This window comes from Poecilia formosa, unplaced genomic scaffold (assembly GCF_000485575.1).
Source record: "Poecilia formosa unplaced genomic scaffold, Poecilia_formosa-5.1.2 Scaffold12, whole genome shotgun sequence".
Classification (NCBI taxonomy): domain Eukaryota; kingdom Metazoa; phylum Chordata; class Actinopteri; order Cyprinodontiformes; family Poeciliidae; genus Poecilia; species Poecilia formosa.
In genome coordinates, this window is record NW_006799951.1 from 2,350,590 (window position 1) to 2,364,360 (window position 13,771).

Genomic DNA, 13,771 nt, shown 5'->3' on the forward strand with positions numbered 1-13,771 from the left:
GTAAAATGTAATTTCTGGTTTAAGATTGCCGGTCAAAGTACTGGTGATGGTCATGGTTAAGTACAAGTGAAGTTACTCAAATGAATAGAAGTCGGTACCGTGTCCCAATGAGAGTAGCTCCACAAACTTGAGTGTGTGTGTGTGTGTGTGTTTCTGTGAAATTGTTGGGGGTTGCGTTCACTTGCTTATACATTCAGCAGGTTCAGCGAGCTGTGTGGTGTTAATGCCGAAATTACATGCTGAGTAATGAGTGATGGGCCAAATTACAGGCTGAACAATGAATAGAGGCAGGCAGCTCTTATTAGTCTCCATAGAAAGCCATTGATTTATGAAGCGCCTTGCTTGGCGGAGTTACTCTCCTGAAAATGATATCTACATTGAGAAGTGATGTTCTCTATTAAGCCATTCTTTCCCCTTTTACACTGCTCTCCTCCTTCCTAACCCTCCTCCCCTCGGCCTCTCTCTGAGTGTACACATGATTGTTTAGAATCAGGCGGAGCTGTAAGGAAACCTTCAATTACCCATTAGGACTGTCAGACATAAAACGCCCGGCTCTCACCAAAGTCTGGGTTATGATTCATTTACTTTGTGCCTCTGATTCATCGCCCAATATGCCTCATGCCCCAGATTACTGTTTGAGGGGTGGGAGAGATTAATGGCTCCATGGGATCTGTCACCGTTTTTCAAGGGCCCAGTGTTGCAGTACAGTTGGTGCAGAAGGGTGAAATGACAGCAACTTACACTAGATCAATGTGTGGACAGTCTTTCACAGATTATTAAAGCTCTGTTAGATTAAAAGAGCCCCGCTACGTAGTTTACTGTAGTCAATATTCCCAAGCAGATAAAAAGGGGGAGGGTCCCTCGAAAGGATTCTTAGGCCGATGTAGGTCATCATGGTTGCTAATGAAATAACACTTGGTGACACAAGTGTCAAAAGGAAACCCCCACCAGAGCTGACGATGTTTCATAAAACATTGTCTCACCCTTGAGTTTTTTTTTTTTTTTTTAATTAGGCATTCTGAAATTATTTCTGTACTGTAAACCATCACAAATTTTTCAATTAGTTCCCTCATATCTCTGGCAAAATTAGCCCTCAAATGGGTCTAATCTTTATCTTCCCTTTCCTCTCTTCTAGCCCTCAATGAGCCCACCATTGACTACGGTTTCCAGAGGCTGCAGAAGGTCATCCCCAGACACCCTGGCGATCCTGAGAGATTACCAAAGGTCAGTACATTGTCCTTCCCGAGCAGAGAAACGTAGGGTGTTAATGACACAGAGCTCTTCAGGTTCTGAAGGAACAGTTTATATCTTAACCATAGCAGATAACTCTCATGACATCGTTATTTAATATAAATCCAGATTAAGTTTGTTGGTGCTAATCGGCTAGTCCGAGAGGGGCCATCGTCCGTTGTGTATTGGTGACTGTCCTTGGAAGCTCGTTGGGGGACTGGTGCGCCAGCGGTCATTGGGCAAAAGGCAGGGTACACTCTTTACAAGCCACCAGTTCATCACAAGGCAAAAAGAGACAAACTATAGGCAAAGTGAATGTGCGTGGAGCAGCGTGGGAGGAAGGATCAGTAGTCTGGACATCACCCACACATGTAAGGGGATGAACATGCAAACTGGATGCAAAAAGGCCTCGTCCAATACAGAGTATAGATCCTGTACAGTAAAATCATTTTATTGCTGTCCAATTTTCCATATTGATATTGCACACACTAATGCAATGCAGGTCGATAAAATAGCATTTACTTAAGCAGCGGCAATGTTTTTGGGACTGAGGTTGTGTTAAGACCCTACAAGTAAACTTTATTCTTGGCCACTAGCTTCAATCTCCAGGGTCAACTAATCTGGATTTACACAAAATGAAGACACCAAAAGAATTATCCCCTTGAAGTAAGATATTTACTGCCTATAATCTTTTAACAGAACCTCCCTTCAAAAATCCTGAACCATCCATTTAATATCTTGCTAATACTCTGTGACAAATAAACTAAACAACATTCCCATCAACGCAGAGCGCTGCGACCCAGAGCGCTAACAGCTTTTACTCCACATATGTGGCTCACCCTCCAACCAGCGTGGTAATGGTATTGGCTTTTTTTTGTGTGTGTGTGTGTCTGTGTGTGTGTGGGGAGAGAGGCGTAAACTCTCTGTGTGGTAAAATAGCTCAATCAGGCGTTTTCCTCTCCAGTAGTCTGTGGAGATGGTAATCTGGTCAGAAACGACGCCTGCACCCTCATTACCCCACTCATGTTTTCCTTTCATTTTCTGCGGCTCGATTTGGTTTAATCTTTTGTTTACAGAACCCTGTGCCGTAAACCTTTCTAGTCTTGCTGCAGCTAATAGACAAAGACTGCATGTTATTATGCTCTGGCTTTTATAATGCTTTGTTTTTTATCTTTAAGTTGAAAGTCACATCAGTTTGGCATGACACATCAATAGGCCAAACTGAAAGAAAGAACTGAGAATTAGCATTAAAACTGAGGTGTTCACATGTCTGTTTTTTTTCATAAATGCTCTCCTGCACAGTCCTTTTGATTCCTTTATTCTTATTTGATTCCTTTGATTCTTTCACTCTTAGTTTCCCACTGATAGAACCTGTGTTTTCTCTAATTGCCACCCCACTAGTAACCATTTTGATGACCAACGCTCCAAATGTGTCAAAAGTAATAATATGACTGATTAGTCAATTCAGGACCCCTCGGCACGCTGTAAAGCGGGGACCACCTCGGAGTTTTAATAATACTGCAGAACCTTTAAAGACCGTATCTATCATATCCCAGCAAGCAACACAACAAAATTATTAATGTCCAACAGACAATTTAATAAAGAACAGAGTGTGATGTTTGACCAAGGCAACCTGGAGAAATGGAACTTCACAGCTAGTCTTTGGCTCAGTATATGAAGTGTTTCAATTAGACCTGGTCCCTGTGGAGACAGGAAGCTGCACCTCGACATGAAATGTTGCTCTAATTTCAGGTGTAAACGTTGACCAAAAGGTGAAGTTCACTTACCTTTCATATCTACAACTATGTCTCCGCTGGCAAGACTGTTTGAGTTTTACAGGGTTTTCAAAAGTTTTCACCCTCTGTTAAAATTAAAGCAGGATAAATAATAATCAAAAATATTTTTACACATATTATGTTAAGTATATCTGCACTAAAATCACTTCGAGTAAAAAAAATAAAAAAATAAAAAAATGTTGCAATAACCCGGCTGCAAAAGTCGGATTATTGTAAGTATAAGTATAAACCAATACTTTCTGAAAACTGAATCAGTTTCAGTCTGAAAACTGACACATTAAGTCATTAAGTCTTTAATTCTTCTCTTACAAAACTATTGTTTTATTAATTGGACAGTATGCTTGGACTTCTGGTAATGTTGACAAATTAATTCCCACTTCATTTTGATGTTTTATGATAAAGCTGACTAGTATCTGGTATATTTCCTTCCACTTTGAAAAACGAAAATATGCAGTGCCAACTGAAGCCACCATGTTTCAGTGTGTTGGTTATGTTGTTCATTTGGTGGTGGGTGTTGTCTTTGAGTCAAACTTATCCTTTAGAATTGTGGCCCAAAGTTCAACTTTGGTTTCATCTGACCACTGCATTGAAGATTATTATTATTATTATTATTATTATTATTATTGTCATAGAACACAAAATGCTTGGAATAAGTTCCTGCAGTTTCCTTATTTTAATTATTGATGACTGTCTTCCATTTGCCCTTGTGCATAATACATTTTTTGTGCTTTTTTAATGATGGATAATTTTGTGATACGAAATCCTTAACTTCTCAGTGAACCGAAAGATGCAAATGGAAGTGCAATAAAAATCCTTCTAGGGTGGCTGAACTTCAGATTCACTTTAATTAGTATAAGATGTACAAAAAATAAAATTCTTAAATTAAACCAAAGGGCCTTAGGTTAAGGTTGTGAACACCTAAGCAAGAGGGTTATTGCACTTTTTTTATTATTATTATTTTAATTTGAAGACAGATATCTTGGCTTTTTACTTCAATTCTATGTGGTGAAAGTTTGTTGTGGTGAAAGTTTGTTTTATCATCAAAACTTTTGCACATTTTAACAGAGCCGTATTCCCTTTCGAGAGCCACTGTATATAAACAAAGTCCACATCTTTTCTGCAACCAGAGACACAATGTTACATGGTAACATGGCTTTATTACAGAGAAACCTTGAATACAAAGCATGGCTGGTTGTGGGACAGATTTTGACACTGAGACCGAGATTAGTTTCCTGGGTGAGCGTATACTTAATATAGCACGGTCTCCCGGCCTTTGCATGAAACAATCAGAGAGTGAGATGAAACCCTGCACTCCCAATAAACAACATAAATATTTGATTTGCTCTCTAATGGACCCAAATATGGGGTTCAGGGGGCATGTAAATGATCCCACGAAGTGATTCGTCATTGTTAAGCTTGCCATCTCAGGGTCAGCTCTCGGGGTCAAAAGCACATTCCCAATAAAACAAGCCTGCGGCGGGCCGAGGCTGCCGTGCACATTCGGAATGAGAGCAGAAACAGAATATAGAGAACAGCCATTACAGGGTGCAGGTGAGGCAGGGAGACTCTATAAAAAGAAGATAAAGCTGGAGGACGGCACGGTGTGCATTAGCAGAAAGGCAAATCGACACCAAGCCCACTCACCACCTCTATCCGAGCCCCCCCACCCCCCACATCTCCTCCGTTCCCTCCCTCCCATGACTTCACCCTCCAGTTGATAATATTACTGCGCTATTGATTTCCACCAGCCTTCTCCCTGGGACCAGTAAGACACGTGGTAATTGTAAGGAGACAGAAAGCCAATATGGGAGTGCTCATGGATAGCAAGGGATGCACGCTAATATTGTTGCTACACAGAGAAAAAAAGGGGGGGAAGCTGCCTCTGATTGAAGTTTACCTCGTAATTCTAAGACAACATCGCAGATGACAGCCTGACCCTGTGGGAGGAGAGGAGATATAAAAATTCAATGCAAAGTCCAGGGTGAATATGAAAGTAATAAGTGTGAGCAGTCAAGTGATGAGAAAGGAGATTGGTTTGCGGGCATGGCGTTAAGTGAAGAGAGACTTTAGAATTCACCCTCCTTTTTAAGATCTTGTTATAAAACAATTTTCTATTCATAATATAAAAAAGACAATTTATAATACCATTTTGTGCCCTCTGGCAGTAATGGACAAATAGACTGGATATCACATTATATCACACTCAATTTCTCTCCTCTGCAACAAATTAGATTCATTATAAAATTAAAAGTGGAAACTCAATATTGTTTTATTATTAAGCTGATTGCTTTGGATTCTTTTTGTTCCCCCCTCCTCCCCAAAATGAGCATAAGCCCATTCTTTTCCAATTCTTTGTGTAATCCACAAGGAGAAAATATTACAAATGTGTTCATGTCAAGCAATTACCCATGTATTTAAATGAATCTCTCTTCCTGTGCTCTTTGAAGTACCTTCATCTAATGGCCCTATGCTTCTAAATGCATTCATTACCTCAGGCTAGAGCTAACAGAGTAATTGCCTTACAGTTTTATAATGGCATTAGCACTCCAAGCTACATAACCTAGGCCCTCTTTTATTAACTGTGATAATATAAATACAACATCCATGTTAATCTAGTGCTTGAAGACTCCTTATTGTTAGATTTTTTTATTTTTTTTATTTTTTTTACAAGACGTCATTTTGGATCTCTTCCCCTCAATTTTATGCCTCGGCAATAACATGAACCGGCTTTTAAATCTTAGGTGATCAGTCATCGGAGCGTTTGTTAGCAGAGCACGAGACCTTTTATGCAGAACAGTCCCAAACAATAGCCGAAATCAGTCACGCATTTGTCACAGAACAGCAGAAATCATTCGAAGCCGTTAATTGTTTCAATTTAACATGGTGTGTTCAGATATGTCTCCATGACAAGAAAGCCAATTACACTTATGCCGGAGCAGCATTTGAGATTTACATGGAAATGCCCTCGGAACGCTATTCCGTGCTAATCGTATTCACAGCATGAGCTGATGCGCATGAAGGCGTCTCGTCAGAAGAAAACAAACTTCCTTCCTTGATTGGGTGCAGCACTTCTCATCATCCGCCGATATGACTAGGTTGCCACTTAAGCATAGCCCCGGCGAGTCAGCTTGGTTAGTTAAGACACCACGCGGTAAACGACAGATTAAGGATGAGAGGCAATATCGTTTTCTCCCCTCCTCTTTCTCTTTTTTTTCCCAAGCTGTCCTTATGTCACTGCTGCAAAGTACCATATGGACAAGGAGGGAGAGGACGGTTCGCGGAGAATGAAACATGGCTTCCGAATGCGACAGTCTTAATTGCTTTAATTGTTGTTTAAAATTGAGAGCCATGTAGGAGATCTTGAAATATGATAGAATAGATTATTGGTAATTATTAACTGCAGACAAAAAGAAAGGAAACCACTTTATCTCACTCAGCAAGAGAGAGAAAAATCTGTTCTGCCTGATGAGAACACATCAAGACAGCTGGTACTCTCATTTAGTCTACCTGCTTCACGACAACCATAATTCTTTATTTGTATGCAAACTAGATGCATGCAACGTTGAGCATACACACCAATTTCAGAGGTAAATGCCCATTCTAAGAGCCACCCATCCGGTAACTTGGGGTGGATTAAGCGATATGTTTCTATAAGAGAGCATGGCACACGCTGCAAGTGGCTCCTACAGCGATTCATCTTGATAAATCAAGGACGGTGGCTAGCTATGCTCCTTAGGATGAAAGGGGGGCCCCCTTACACACTCTGCGTACACACACTGCATACGCCGTGCCGCGGAGACGCAGGCCAAGTCTTGGAGGCCGCTGTTTGAAGGCGCGAAGGCTGTGTTTACATTCATTTACAGCAGCTGCCGTCTTAATCCCACACTGCCATTGCCAAGTGATGGAACACTTCAGACAAATTACCGAGGCCTGCAAAAGAAAACACAGTGAATGTGGGAAGAAAACAAGCACCATCTGAGATGTTTCTAGTGACAGATTTGCATTGCTTTTAACCGGAGTTCTAACAGCACAGTCGACAAATCTCTGCTCTACAGCAGGTGACAACAAGAGAGCATTTTAAAAAACACACACACACAACAGCAATGACTGCAACTTGCCTTTGTCAGATTAAATGCACTCTTAAGAGGAGGAGAGGGTTTTCATACAGCAAACTGCCTTCTGTATTATGGAAAACAAAGAGAGCAGCCTGGTTTCTGGAGAGGGATTTAATTGTAAGTGCTGAATTCAAAGAGCCGATAAAGACACACAAATGGGCCAAGCCCCACCTAGCCGAAAGCCCAAAACAGAGGGTGTGTGTGTGGTTGACTGGGTGGGGGTGAATGGAGGGTGCGTGGGGGGGTTCGGGATCCGGGGCCAACTCATTTTCACCGTTAAGAGCCAAAGCAACACAGCTAATCCGCATTGTCAAGCGGGGGCAAGCATGCAGACATGGATAAGACCACATCCTGAGCATCCGTGTCCCCAAGGCACGAGCACCCAGCTCTTGCTGGATGGGAAGTCATTTGTGAAGTCCTTTGCAACAGCCAGTCAAAGAGGTTAATTGAAAAATTCCTTAATGTCATTACAACAGAACTAGATTAACCCAGAGCTAATTCACTTTATTGTTCTGAAGAGAGGGGACTCGGCACTGAACTCCGGAGCAAACGTGAAGCTCGGAATCAGGGGTGAGGTGTTGTTTTTAAAGGACTATGCCAGTTTAATTAAGATAGGGAACATTATTCACTGCTCTGCATGGTTGGAAGGAGCAAAATGGTCGTGCTGTATAAATTTACCTCCGGTGCCTCTTAAATCTAGGTGGCTCTTATTTATGTAAACATTTCATAGCACTTTTTAACACTGTTGTTCAGCTCTCTGCGCGTCATACTTATTCTGCATGTGCAGTGACGTCACACATCCCCACTTCCCCCTCAAAAGCAATAACAAAACTAATAGTGGTGTATAGTTTGTTGGATCATCATCTGATGCCTTTGTTTGTTGGTGTTTCAAACTAATTATGATCCCTTCTTTTGAGATTTGTATTGATGGGATGGTAAGGCTCCTTTGTAACATGTTTTCAAGTGCATCAAACATTTTCAGGCCTAAGCACCTAAAAGCCTGGTGCTCTGATGCTCCTTGAACCACTTTCCCACTATTTGGGCCCACTGAATACTGGCATTATTATTTAATTTGAGCTGGACGCCAAAACAAACATTTTACACTATTATTTAAGGGATAAGGGATAAAACTGGACTGTTTTGACTTGAATAACCTGTTGCCTGTAGAAACATGTTAATCACTGCAAAAATCTTCCTAAAAGCAGGGGTCTTCTCTTTGGTTTGACAGAGGCCTCAGGCTAAAAAAAAAAAAACTGTTGTGGGAGTTGTATTTATTTCCTTTCCCTGTTTCCCTAATCAGGAGGTGTTACTGAAGAGGGCGGCTGATCTCGTCGAAGCCCTATACGGGATGCCCCACAATAATCAGGTACCTCAGAAATCCTCTCGGCGTGTCTGATTTACACAAAGAATTGTTGATGACATAATTAAGGCCCATATTCAGGACTATATCTGAAGGAATATAGTGCCGCGAGTCAACTCAACAGCCATGTATTATGCATTAAAAAAACCCTTTGCCTTCTTTTTTTGCCTCTCAGGAGATCATTCTGAAGAGGGCAGCTGACATCGCAGAAGCCCTATACAGCGTTCCCCGCAACCACAACCAGATTCCCTCTCTCGCCAACACAGCCTCCCACGGCATGATGGGAGTCAACTCCTTCAGCAGCCAGCTAGCAGTCAACGTGTCAGAGTCACAAGGGAATGACCAAGGTGTGTGATTTGAGGGGGGGGGTTAGCTCCATAACTTAGAGGTGCTCAAAAGGGGGTTGCAGAAGGATTGCAGGTGCTTCTAAGAGGAATACCAAGGGACTTACAAGAATATGGCAAATATGTTCTCCCTTTTGTCGGCTTCAAATAAAAATAACTAATAAAAAATGGCCTAATATTTAAAAAGGGATTAATCCAGCCCGTGAGTCTTCTCTCATTTTTTTTTTAAGAAGGGGTATTATGTATTTCCCAGGCACATAGCAGCATTTCATAACACAATCTATTAATTATGTTACCTTCAGTTGTTATTTTAAAAAATCTTGTATATATCAAACACAGCTTAAAAGAAATCTGGCTTTCTAATTTGACACCTTGAATTTGAGCCTCTGTCTCTTTAAGAAGCTCAAATTCTTTCCGACATGCCGCCTTCAGCACGTTATCACAACCGTGCCTTTCAGTTGTGCCGTTTATAACCATCCATATGAGCGTTGGACTGAGAAGTAGTTCATATGATGAGCTCAGCCATACCCAACTTCCACCAGATGTTTGCTAATTGTCGCTGCCGCCAGTGTGGTGGAGCGCAGTGGGGGAGGCGTGGGGGGCGAGGGGTGCTCTGTGAGGAGGAAGCTCGGCTGGATACTGCGGCTCCAAGGAGGAGCTCTGCGTAAAATAGGCGGTGCTTTGTATGAGCGAGCATTTTAGGCAACCTGAATGGCTGGCAGGGGTGCATGAAAGAATCAAAGCAAAACTCCAGGTATGTTTTCGAACATGATATAAAGCTAAAAAGTAAATATATTTTACACAAAACCCCCCATTTGAATGTGGAACTTGCAGTATGTCTTGATAAAAAAAAAAACAGAGATGATTTTTTTTCTGGCTGATTCTGTCTTTCATAAGGCTTTGACATGCCATTACTAATTTTAGCCAACTATAATTTTGCTGTACATTATGCAGATATGTAATTCACACAGTATTGATATGATATACTATAGATAATGAACAGCATCCAAAATACTTGTCTAGTCTTGTGTCTAGATTAATAAGTATTTATACTCAGAACAGACGTGATGTCATGCCCTGTGTGCGCGAGACAGTGTCTGTAAAACTGCTTTACAGCTAATTTAAAACAAAGAAAATATTATGCAGCTCGCCTCTTAAGCTGTCTTCAGCATCTTATGTTAGCTATCAACAGGATTAGCCAGACTAGGATTATTAAAACAGCCATCTACGTGTGTATTCCCTGTGGAGAATGTGGCCGACATTTTCAACTCCAGCATGATCCATCAGATACAGAGGCTGAAAGCTTAAAAGGATAAAACACTTAAACTTTTCTGACCGTTCAGACTTCTTATTAGCTCCTGAAAGTCTTGCTCTGTCACAGCTTAAAGCTGCAGTAGATAACTTTCATTAAAAAAAAAAAAAATAATATTATTTTTTTTACATATTCGTTAAAGTTGCCACTATGTCCTGACAATATAATTTGAGACCAATAGTCTGTGAAAAGAATCTTGTGGTCCTATTGGCATCTGCAGATTTATACCACTTCCTATCAGAAACAACCAGTCAGAGCTAGAAGGAGGGTCCTAGTGCTGTCAATCAAGCTTGTGTACACACTGCTCAATATTGGTGGTTTGCTGCAGCTTTGCTAATGGAGGGTAAACAACTTACTGCTACAGGAAGACCGATTATGTACCGCTGTTACTAGCAGGCACATTCACAACAGGCTATGCGTTGGGAAAGGAGCTGTATTTCGGCAGAGAGCAAGATTTACTGATTGGTCAATCAAGGAGGATCTAAGGCCCTCCTCCTGGCTCTGATTGGTTGCTTCTGATCAGGATTGGCTGTGCAAACAGCAGTAAAACCACAGAGAGGAGGCAGAGGAGTTTGACCTTTTTCACTGATTATGTCTCATACTAAGCTGCCACAAAATAATAATTTTAATAAACTCACTGACCCTGAAAATGGACAGTTTTGGCTGTTCTTCACTCAGTAATAGCGTCCACATTTGGGAGTGCTGCTGTATGACCTGTTCACTGACATGGAAAAAAAATAAAATAAAATCTTTGAACAAGTCATCAGCAGATTTCTCAGTGCATCTTTTTTTTAGCAACTTTGCATATTGAATGTTATGTAAATTCTGGAAAGATAATAGAAATGTGTTGTTTCAACTTCCTGCCTCTCTTATGCTACTCTACAGTTGTTGTATCGTTTACGTTCTTCATTCAGTAACAGAGGATTTGTCAGTGAAGCTTTGCTAGCGTCTCGATTAAAGAGCTATCTGATCATAGAAACATCACATTTTAATAGAGATCTTGACTGTACCAGTTCATTCCCACTGCCATTTACTTTCAATCACCGGACAATGCCTCGGAAAGAAAGGAATGAATGAATGTCCTTGTGCTTCTTCCATTTGTGTTATCCAGTTGGCTACAGCCGGAACACCAGCAGCGTGTCCCCCAGGGGCTACATCTCCAGCAGCACCCCACAGCAGTCGAGCTACAACACAGTCAGCAACAGCATGAACGGCTACGGCAATGCCGGCATGAACCTGGGTGTGCCAAGCTCCCCGGGGTTCCTCAACGGATCCTCTGCCAACTCCCCATATGGAAGTAAGTAGCATGCCACTCTTGCATGCTGTAGTAGCTCTAAGTTGCTGCTGATTTAATTCCAGCTCCTGCATTCATTCACACCTCTACGAGGCGTTTCTGAAAGGAAAGGGGTGTGTGTGTGGGGGGGTTGGGGGTGAGCGCATTGTTGATGGTGATAATATGTAAGGCTTCATTCACAAGAGCTTGTTTAGTTTCAGGACTTTAGAGAGCACACATGTGGCTTAGAATTGTGGAAATATTAGGTTTACTTCGCCACACGCCACCTGTATTTGTTCAGCCGGACCAAAATGTTGATCATAGGGGCCTGTGAGTACTGATCATGTGTCCCCCACCCCAACCCCTCCCTCCCTGACAGTAACTCTACCCCAGCCTTACCTTAACTGCCCTCTCCCCTCTCAAGCACTACTCACAGCACGTTCTCACTCTCGCCCTCCCTCCTTCCCTTGCCCTCCCTGTCGTCTCCGCAGTTAAACAAAAGAGCGCCTTCGCCCCTGTGGTCCGACCCCAGGCCTCCCCACCCCCCTCCTGCACCAGCGCCAACGGCAACGGACTGCAAGGTGAGCCCCCCTCACCCCCTCATCCCTTCCCTACGGACTACTGGTCAGATACCGCTGCTCAGGCCTCTGTCCGGTTTGGTGAGGGATTAATCATTACAAATATATGCATTTTGACAGGCCAATTTACACCTTTCAGTTCACATTCAGGCACACACTCTTGCAGAGAACATGCCCACACACACACACACGCACTCTCACACACACGCAAACAAGACAGCGCCGGTCTGAAAGTGACAGTGCAAATGTTTATGCATACATGCATCCTCGTTGCCCTTACATACAAATGATCCGCTCCGATGTCGCAGGACAAGACCTTCGGCGAATTGTTTTAGTAATTATGTTTATTAGGTTTTGTGCGTGTGTCATGACCAACATGATTGCATTGAAAACAAGCTTAGCTGTAGCGCGTGCCCCAAGATTAATAACATTGGGCTTAATGAAGTGGGAAATTAAAGTTCATCTTGCTACACGTTCATACTTATTAATACATGTGCAGAAATTAATGAGCAATGCCTTGCCATCATCTGCGCTGGCAAACTTAAAAGCATTTCAACCATGACTCTACAAATATACTGCGAGCAATACACTAATACATCATCCTAGCACTTCACTAGTTGCCTAATTGTTAAAACATGTGAAAATACTGAATATATAAACTCTTAGGGCGAGCTACAGTTGCTAATGATATCCAAAGCAGATGGTCTTAGCGCAATAACAGGGAGCTACTTTTGATCTTGCCTAATCTCTATTGGATAATGACGTGAAGGCAAAACTTGAGTCGATGATAAAGAGACGTGGGGGAGGAGGGAGGGCGAGATAAAGGAAGGAAGTCGCAGAAATGAATCCGAGTGGGAGAGACTGAGCCGAGTTGCGGCATTGTGGGAAATGACCGTGTTGTTGCTCCGTCGTCACCACAGCCGGCTCTCCTGGGAGTCTGGGCCACTGTTTGCCATTACCCCGACGGCAGGAGAAATATCACACATAGCAGGAGCGGCGTGCTGAGGGCTGAAATGTCAGAGCAGGAGGGAGGTTAGGGGAGCGTACGGCGACGAGGGCCGGCGGACACGGCAAACACTCGGCAGGCACATGCGCAAACAGGAATATTTAAAGGCTTACATCCACGCACTTGTGCAGCATCAGGTGGCTGGACTCTGAACAAGCACGCACTGACACGCACACTGCACACATGCATGCACTCATTTTTTTTTTCTTTCTTTCAGTTTTGATCAATTTTTAGAATAAATAAAGCCAAATCTGCTGTAACCAACTCAACTAATCTGCTCTCTTGTTCTTTCTTTATCCCCCCCCTCAGCCATGTCCGGCCTGGTTGTCCCTCCAATGTAAATGCACTTTTGTCATCTCGAGCACCAGTCGACACACTACCACTTCACAGGACACTCCCCCCTTGTTCCCAAGCACACTGCAAAATGCTGGTGTAATGTATAGTCAACTGCTCGTTCTGAAGAAAGAAAAAAAAAAAGAGATTTCCCCCTCCGCCCCCTTTTCAATGACTTTCAGAACCTGCAGAAAAAAGGATTTAACAAGAACAATATTTTGTTGTTTTGTTTTGTTTTTTTTTTTTCCTGTGGGATTTTATTTTTCTTTACCCTCCCTAACCCACAATTTTATCAACCTTTGATGAGAAAAGGACGCGGGATGATGAAGGATTTATTTTGTATACCTGCCGAGTTGAGCTTCAGCCTCGGACAGCCACTCTCAGTACTGGAAGGGACTCTGTGGACTCACCATCTGGTTGTAAA

The 13,771-nt window shown here is 42.4% G+C and overlaps 1 protein-coding gene across 6 annotated transcripts in view; it reads left to right on the forward strand.

Annotated features, from left to right (window-relative positions):
* The window catches only part of LOC103133554 (EBF transcription factor 3), an 86,462-nt gene extending 72,983 nt beyond the window's left edge, over positions 1-13,479 (forward strand). For 2 of the 6 annotated variants that reach the window (XM_007545331.2, XM_007545332.2), the window contains exons 11-16: positions 1,136-1,224; positions 8,442-8,507; positions 8,677-8,848; positions 11,269-11,454; positions 11,922-12,089; positions 13,324-13,355. In XM_007545331.2, the coding sequence (XP_007545393.1) occupies positions 1,136-1,224; positions 8,442-8,507; positions 8,677-8,848; positions 11,269-11,454; positions 11,922-12,089; positions 13,324-13,355 (713 nt within the window). Of the gene's footprint in view, positions 1-1,135; positions 1,225-8,441; positions 8,508-8,676; positions 8,849-11,268; positions 11,455-11,921; positions 12,090-13,323 lie in introns of all 6 variants that reach the window. The other 4 variants (XM_007545334.2, XM_007545335.2, XM_016667966.1 and 1 more) reach the window with 3 other exon arrangements.
* The last annotated feature ends 292 nt before the right edge of the window (positions 13,480-13,771 follow it).